The following is a 7,737-nucleotide window of genomic DNA, read 5'->3' on the forward strand; positions in this document are numbered from 1 at the left end:
GATCAAACATGCAATTGAGATGCATTTATAATTACTGGCAATTAGAATGGGAAGTTGGAAACAAAGTAGAAGAACCAGCATGCCATGGATTGAATTGTGTCCCCCCAAAATATGTGTCAACTTGGTTAGACCATGATTCCCAGTATTGTGTGGTTGTCCTCCATTTTATGATTGTAATTTTATGTTAAAGAGGATTGGGGTGGGATTGTAACACCCTTATTAAGGTCATGTCCCTGATCCAATGTAAATGGGCTTTCCCTGGAGTGTGGCCTGCACCACAATTTATCTTACAAGAGATAAAAGGAAAGGGAAGCAAGCAGAGAGTGGGAACCTCATACCACTAAGAAAGCATTGATGGGAGCAGAGTGCATCCTTTGGACCCAGGGTTCCTGCATGGAGAAGCTCCTCGACCAGGGGAAGGTTGATGACAAGGACCTTCCTCCAGAGCCAACAGAGAAAACTGTCCCCTGGAGCTGACACCCTGAATTTGGACTTGTAACCTATTAGACTTTGAGAGAATAAATTTCTCTTTGTAAAAGCCATCCACTTGTGGTATTTCTGTTACAGCTGCACTAGATGACTAAGACACAGTAGTTGGAAGATAGGGCCTTGGTGATAGAAATGATGCTGGAGATGGCATGGGAGAATTTTGCAATACCAATGACAACTTCCTTGCAAATACTTGTTCAACAAAATAAGCAACGACTATACACTTGGTCCTCGCCAGATGAATATTCAGATACCAAACTGACTACATCTGTGGAAAGAGGATGGAGAAGCTCAGTATCATCAGTCAGAACAAGGCTTGCGGCTGACTGTGGAATAGACCATCAGTTGTTCATATACAAGTTCAAGTTGAAACTGAAGAAAACTGAAGCAAGTCCACAAGAGCCAAAGTAAGACCTTGAGAATATCCCACCTGAATTTAGACACCATCTCAAGAATAGATTTAACGTATTGAACACTAATGACCGAAGACCAGATGAGCTGTGCGATGACATCAAGGACATCATACATGACGAAGCAAAAGGTCATTGAAAAGACAGGAAAGGAAGAAAAGACCAAAATAGATGTCAGAAGAGACTCTGAAAGTTGCTCTTGAACGTTGAGTAGCTGAACAGAAGAAATGATGAAGTAAAAGAGCTGAACGGAAGGTTTCAAAGGGTGGCTCTAGAACACAGAGTAAAGTATTATAATGAAATGTGCAAAGACCTGGAGTTAGAAAACCAAAACTGAATAACATGCTAGCATTTCTCAAGCTGAAAGAACTGAAGAAAAAAAATCAAGCCTCTAGTTGCAATATTGAAGGATTCTGTGGGCAAAATATTGAGCGATGCAGGAAGCATCAAGAGAAGGTAGAAGGAATACACAAAGTCACTGTACCAAAAAGAACTGGTCAGTGTTCAGCCATTTCAGGAGGTAGCGTATGATCAATAACTGATGGTGTTGAAGGAAGAAGTCCAAATTGCACTGAAGGCATTGGCAAAAAACAAGGCTTCAGGCATTGATGGGATACCAATTGAGATGTTTCAACAAATGGATGCAGTCACTCATCTATGCCAAGAAATTTGGAAGACAGCTACCTGGCAAACTGACTGGAAGAGATCAATATTTGTGCACATTCCAAAGAAAGGTGATCCAACAGAATGCAGAAATTATCAAAGAATATCATTAACATCACATGCAAGTAAAATTTTGCAGAAGATAGTTCAAAAACGGTTGCAATGGTACATTGACAGGAAACTGCCAGAAATTCAAGTCAGATTATGAAGAGGATGTGGAATGAGGGATATGACTGCTGATACCAGATAGATCCTTGCTGAAAGCAGAGAATACCAGAAAGATGTTTACCTGTGTTTTATTTGATTATGCAGAGGCATTCGACTTTGTGGGTCATAACAAATTATGGATAACATTGGAAGAATGGGAATTCCAGAACACTTAATTTTACTCGTGTGAAACCTGTACATAATCCAAGAGGCAGTTGTTCGAACAGAACAAGGGGATACTTCATGGTTTAAAAGCGGAAAAGTGCACATGAGGGTTGTTTCCTTTCACCGTACTTATTCAATCCATATGCTGAGCAAATAGTCCGAGAAGCTGGACTATATGAAGAAGAATGTGGCATTCAGATTGCAGGAAGTCGCACTAACAATCTGCAATACGCAGATGACACAGCCTTGCTTACTGAAAATGAAGAGGACTTGAAGCACTTACTGATGAAGATCAAAGACCACAGCCTTCAATATGGATTACACCTCAACAGAAAGAAAACAAAAATCCTCCCAACTGGACCAATAAGCAACATCATGATAAAAGGTGAAAATATTGAAGTTGTCAAGGATTTCATTTTACCTGGATCCACAGTCAACGCCTATGGAAGCAGCAGTTGAGAAATCAAATATTGCATTGGGCAAATCTGCTGCAAAAGACCTCTTTCAAATGTTTAAAGCAAAGATGTCACTTTGAGGATTAAGGTGGTGCACCTGACCCAAGCCATGGTGTTATCAGTCATCTCATATGCATGTAAAAGCTGGACAATGAATAAGGAAGACCGAATAAGAATTGATGCCTTTGAAATACAATGTTGGCAAAGAATATTGAATATACCATAGACTGCCAGAAGAATAAACAAATCTGTCTTGAAAGAAGTACAGCCAGAATGCTCCTTAGAAACAACAATTGTGAGACTTTGTCTCACGTATTTTGGCTATGTTATCAGGAGGGACCAGTCCCTGGAGAAGGACATTATGCTTGGTAAAGACGGTCAGCGAAAAAGAGGAAGACCCTCAAGCAGATGGATTGATACAAAGGCTGCAGTAATGGGCTCAAACATAGCAAAGATTGTGAAGACGGTGCAGGACCAAGCAATGTTTCGTTCTGTTGTGCATGGGTTTGCTATGAGTTGGAACTGACTCGACGGCACCTAACAACAATAACAAGAAAGGGTGAAGTGATAAAGAAGATAGAGAAGGAGAAATGAGAGAAGTAAAAGGAATGCCAGTGAGTATGGTCACATTGAAGTTCAGGAACGGTAGTGCTTTGAAAAGGAAAGAGATCAGTAAGGTAAGGGCTGAAAAATGTCCTTGAGATTAGACGAGGTGCTGCTTGGTGGGCCAAAATGATGTGGTTGGGCAGGAAGACAGAGTACGTTGAGGAGGGGAAGTAAAGAGATATGACAGCCAGTGTAAGTGACTCTTCGAAGAAATTAGAGGAAAGAGAAGGCAAGGGGGAAATGGGGGAAATGGGATCAGGAAAGGGCTTTTTTTTTTTTTTTTTTTTAAGTTGGTAGCGTATGTAAATGCCAGTGAGGGTTCAGAGTTATGGTGGGTACACTTACTGCTCCTCCATCTTCCAAATGCCATTGAAAAGGACAGAAAATGATATAGGTGCTCAAAAATTTTCTTTATTAAATGAATTAAAATGAATGCATTTATAACAGTGCTGGAAAAATAAGAATGTTTGCTTTTAGTGTGTCAGGAAATTTGGGGCATTTTGGGAAGACAGAGCAAGCAGAGATCACATTGAGAAAGCTGCAACCCTATAGATAGTCCCAAGAGGACTGTGGCAGACAGAAGCCTCTCTTTGCAGCAGAGCATGGAGAAGGATTCAGCCAGATGCAAAAACAGGCTGTGGGCTGTGTTTAGGGTGGTGAATTGAGGGTTTGCCAACACAACCCGGATTCTAAGGGGCTGGCCGCAGGGCATTTGCTGCCAGGTTAAAGATCTGAGAACTTTTTCTTAAACAAAGTGAGAAATCTGTCTGGTGAAAACTTGGATGTGGAGTGGTAAGCAGGGCAGAGCTTCCGTAACTCAGAACCTTCACCACAGACATGAAAATAAAAGAAAATTCAGTGCTACCCAGGAGTAAAGCACATTATTTAATCATAACAAGTGTTTGAGGAGTAGCTTTTACTTTCCCTATTTTATAGGAAGGAAGTGTGTGTAATTGCACTATCTCCTGTGGCAAAGTGGCTGACCTGGAATTTGAATCCAGGCCTGTTTCACTTCAGGTGGAACCCCGCACTACTACCCTACTCTGTGGTCTGCTGTTTCCCAGTGACTTGGCCCCAGAGGCTCAGAGATGAAGCACATGGTCCTATTGTATTATAATGAAAGTCATACAGTGCTTATGGATTATTTTTTCTTTTTGTTTTATAGTATATGAACCATTGGAAGATGAAAGAATAGAAGTTTCAGGTAAATTGTTTCTCTAAGCAAATATTTCCTATAGGTCAGCCTTCCCATGTTTGTTAAATTGTTATAACTTGTGGAACAAAGAATAGATCTACTAAAAAGAAAAAGACATTTTCAAGTTGTCAAGAAAGTAATTGGGTATTGTTAATATAATTATTCCCTGTTTATGAAGTAAGCTTTATGTCAACAGGGATAATATCAGCCTAGTTGATGTATTTTTTATATATAATTTAGAAATTAAAGTTGGTATTCTAGTATAAATACTGGTGAGTCTATCTTATAAGAAGATCTATTTCACACAAAGCCAGACTTAAATCTGAGTGGAGGTGAGTTAATGTATGATGTTTTTGCTTTTTTTTTTTTTTAATTTTAGATAATGCTGTAGAAGATTCAAACATAATTCCAGAAGGTAAGTTAATTTTATAGAAATAGTTTTACTTTCCATAATAAAATTGTATTCATTTATTCAACAAAAATTTATGGAGGACTTACTATTTGCTGTCTATATAGTGCTCAGGAGCTGGGAGTATAAAGCAAATAAAACAAAGTTCCTGTTTACGCTGAGGCTAGCTATCTAGTGGTGAAACAGATGCTAAAGTAATTGAAGATTATAGAAAGTATGGTGACAGAGATAAACAGGGCACTGTAATGGAGAGTAACTGATTAGGGTGGGGAGGGAGGACCACTCTAAATAGGAGGAGGCGATCATCTCCTGAGAAGTGATCTGGTGAGAAGGGGTTAGCCACAGGCAGAGATAAGTTGAGAGCTGGTTCCTTTATGTTATCATTCAGCTGGAAATAAATGTTTTGGAAAGTTGAGGGTTAGTTTCTGAGTAATAAAAACTGTTGCATATATTAAACAATGGTACTTCAACACCACTTAGATTTATAGAGTCCTTAGCAATTTACAAAGTCCTTTCACATGTATTAATTCAGTTGTTCCTCATAGTAGATGCTGAGGAGAAGGTCGGATAAATGCCTTTATAATTTTTTTTATAAATTGAGAGCTGAAACTTGAGTGAGATCAAGGACTTGCCAATGTCCCATGTCTGCTTAGCAGCTAAGCTGGGGTTGCACCCAGGATTGGGACCTGGCATTGACTTTTGCGTGGGGTGTGCGTTTGAACAACAGCAAGTTGCCACAAAAAGCATAACATGGAGAATTTTGCTTGTAGAATTACTCATGTAATTCATTTATGAGTAGTTAGTTGTCAGTTTTCAGGTTAAACATTCCTACTTTTGAGCAGACTCTGGATAATGGCACAGTCAACTGAAAGACAACAGGAGCAGGTGTGGAGGGAGTGGGGTTGGGGGTGAAAGACCTCCTGTCCGCTTAGCTGTGAGAAGCCCCTGAGTGGGGACTACAGGCTCACTATGGTGTACACACGGATCCATCTCCATGTAGTTCCTACCTCCCATTTCTCAGTTCTTCGTGAAGAATATTAATGTTCTGAAGAATATGGCCGAGTCTTTGTTTTTATTCAGTTACAATCTGAAGATGGAAACCAAGGAAGAACTCCATCCAACACCCCTACGTATATTGTTTTGTATAAAATAACTTGCAATCATAAAATGGCAGTTTAGCCCCTGCTTTCTGCTTCTACTTCTGTCAGTGCTGTGTATTAGAAATACACTTTTTTCCTAAGATTGCATTTAAAGCATTTCAGGCATGTTGATAAGCTTATAGAGGACATAGCAGAGACGCCTGTGGGCATTCCTCCTGGTGGACTGTGAGACTAGGCTGAGTACCTTCAGCCCAACCTGCAGTTTTTATGCTGGCCTCTTGTGGCACCTGACGAATGAGAGGGAACTCACCAACTCACCCCAGCCCCCAACCTCCTCTTCCCCATCTCTTTGCTTATGCTGACTGGTTGCATCAAAATACATTTGATTTCCCAAACCAGAAATGTAGTAGTCATCACTGAGTCCTGCTTTTTCCTCTGTCTCTATAGCTAAGCCCAAATCCTGTTGGGTGGACTCCCTAAATATTTCTTAAATCTTTTCTGTTCCATATAGCTTGTATACTAGGGAGTCCCTCAGCGGTGCAGACAGTTAACACACTCAGCTACTAACCCAAAGGCTAGAGGCTTGTGTTCCCCCCAGAGGCTCTTCAGAAGAAAGTCTTGGCAATCTACTTCAGAAAAATCAGCCATCGAAAATTCTGTGGAGCTCAGTTCTACTCTGACACACTTAAACAGTGTTGCTATAAGTCTAAATTGACTTGTTGGCAACTGGTTTTCTCACACTACAGATCTGATTCAGCCTCTCATCCTTCTCCTGGACAAATGGAAGTAGTCTTCTTGACGCTGTACTTGTCTCCCTCAAATTCGTCTTTTACAGTGCCGTTAGGATGATCTGTTTGAAAATATGTATTTGACTATCTTAATCTTATGCTTAGACCACTCTGTTATTCCTTGTCTGTGTCATTAAGGTTACTTTCAGTTGCAAGTAACAAAACTCAACACAATTTGACTTAAGCAGTAAAGAGACAGGACGGATTATTCAGGGTTTGTAGGACACAGTAAGAAATTTGGATTATATTCTAAGTACAGTGGGAATCTGTGGAAACACTTAAGCGAGATATGGCATGATCTGATTAATGTTTTAAAGAATTACTTCTACCTCTAGTTAGAGAATGGATTAGATGGAGCAAGAACAGAACAGGTGACCCTATTAGGAAATTATTGTGTAATAATCCAGAGGAGTGATCATGGCAGCTGGAATAATAAAATCATAGCAGAGGGAAATTTTTTGAGCTTGAGATATATTTTAGAATTACAATGGATAGAATTTTCTGATAGCTGTGAAGGAAAGAGGATTAAGGGGGCCATTGGTTTGGTGTAAGTAACTGTTGGATAATAGGGTCATTTACTGAGAAGACTACTAGGATATTGAGGAGTTTAAGGGAGAAAATCAAAGGCTTCGTGTTAGGTATTTTAAGTTTGGGATGTATGTGAGATTCCAAGAGGGTATGCCAATCTGATGGGCAAGATCTGGGATAGATACAAACATATGGGAGCCATCATGAAGATGGTATTCAACTGTGGAAACTGATATAATCATTTTGGAAGTGAGTACAGAGAGTAGAGAGGCAGTCTCAGGACAGAGCACTAAGCAATCCCAGTACTGTTGAGGTTGGGAGGGTAGAGAGGCAGTCCCAGGACTGAGCTCCAAGGAACCCCAGGAATGTGAGGTTGGGAGGGTAGAGAGGCAGTCCCAGGACTGAGTGCTAAGGAATTCCAGTACTGTGAGGTTGGGAGGGTAGAGAGGCAGTCCCAGGACTGGGTGCTAAGGAACCCCAGTACTATGAGGCTGGGAGGATAGAGAGGAAGTCCCAGGACTGAGTGCTAAGGAATCCCAGTACTGTGACGTTGGGAGGGTAGAGAGGCATTCACAGGACTGAGTGCTAAGGAACCCCAGTACTGTGAGGTTGGGAAGGTAGAGACGTAGTCCCAGGACTGAGTGCTAAGGAGCCCCAGGATTATGAGGTTGGGTAGAGGATACACAACCAGTGCGACAGGAGGAAGCCGGCAGAGAAGAATG

General features: G+C 40.8%; 1 protein-coding gene across 1 annotated transcript in view; it reads left to right on the top strand.

The window, feature by feature from the left end:
* ASPH (aspartate beta-hydroxylase) overlaps positions 1-7,737 on the top strand; it is a 188,214-nt gene that overhangs the window by 53,426 nt on the left and 127,051 nt on the right. Inside the window, exons 10-11 of the mRNA XM_023727723.1 lie at positions 4,161-4,199; positions 4,570-4,605. Of these exons, the coding sequence (XP_023583491.1) occupies positions 4,161-4,199; positions 4,570-4,605 (75 nt within the window). The remainder of the gene's footprint in view (positions 1-4,160; positions 4,200-4,569; positions 4,606-7,737) is intronic.

This window comes from Trichechus manatus, unplaced genomic scaffold (genome assembly GCF_000243295.1).
Source record: "Trichechus manatus latirostris isolate Lorelei unplaced genomic scaffold, TriManLat1.0 scaffold00018, whole genome shotgun sequence".
Taxonomy (NCBI): domain Eukaryota; kingdom Metazoa; phylum Chordata; class Mammalia; order Sirenia; family Trichechidae; genus Trichechus; species Trichechus manatus.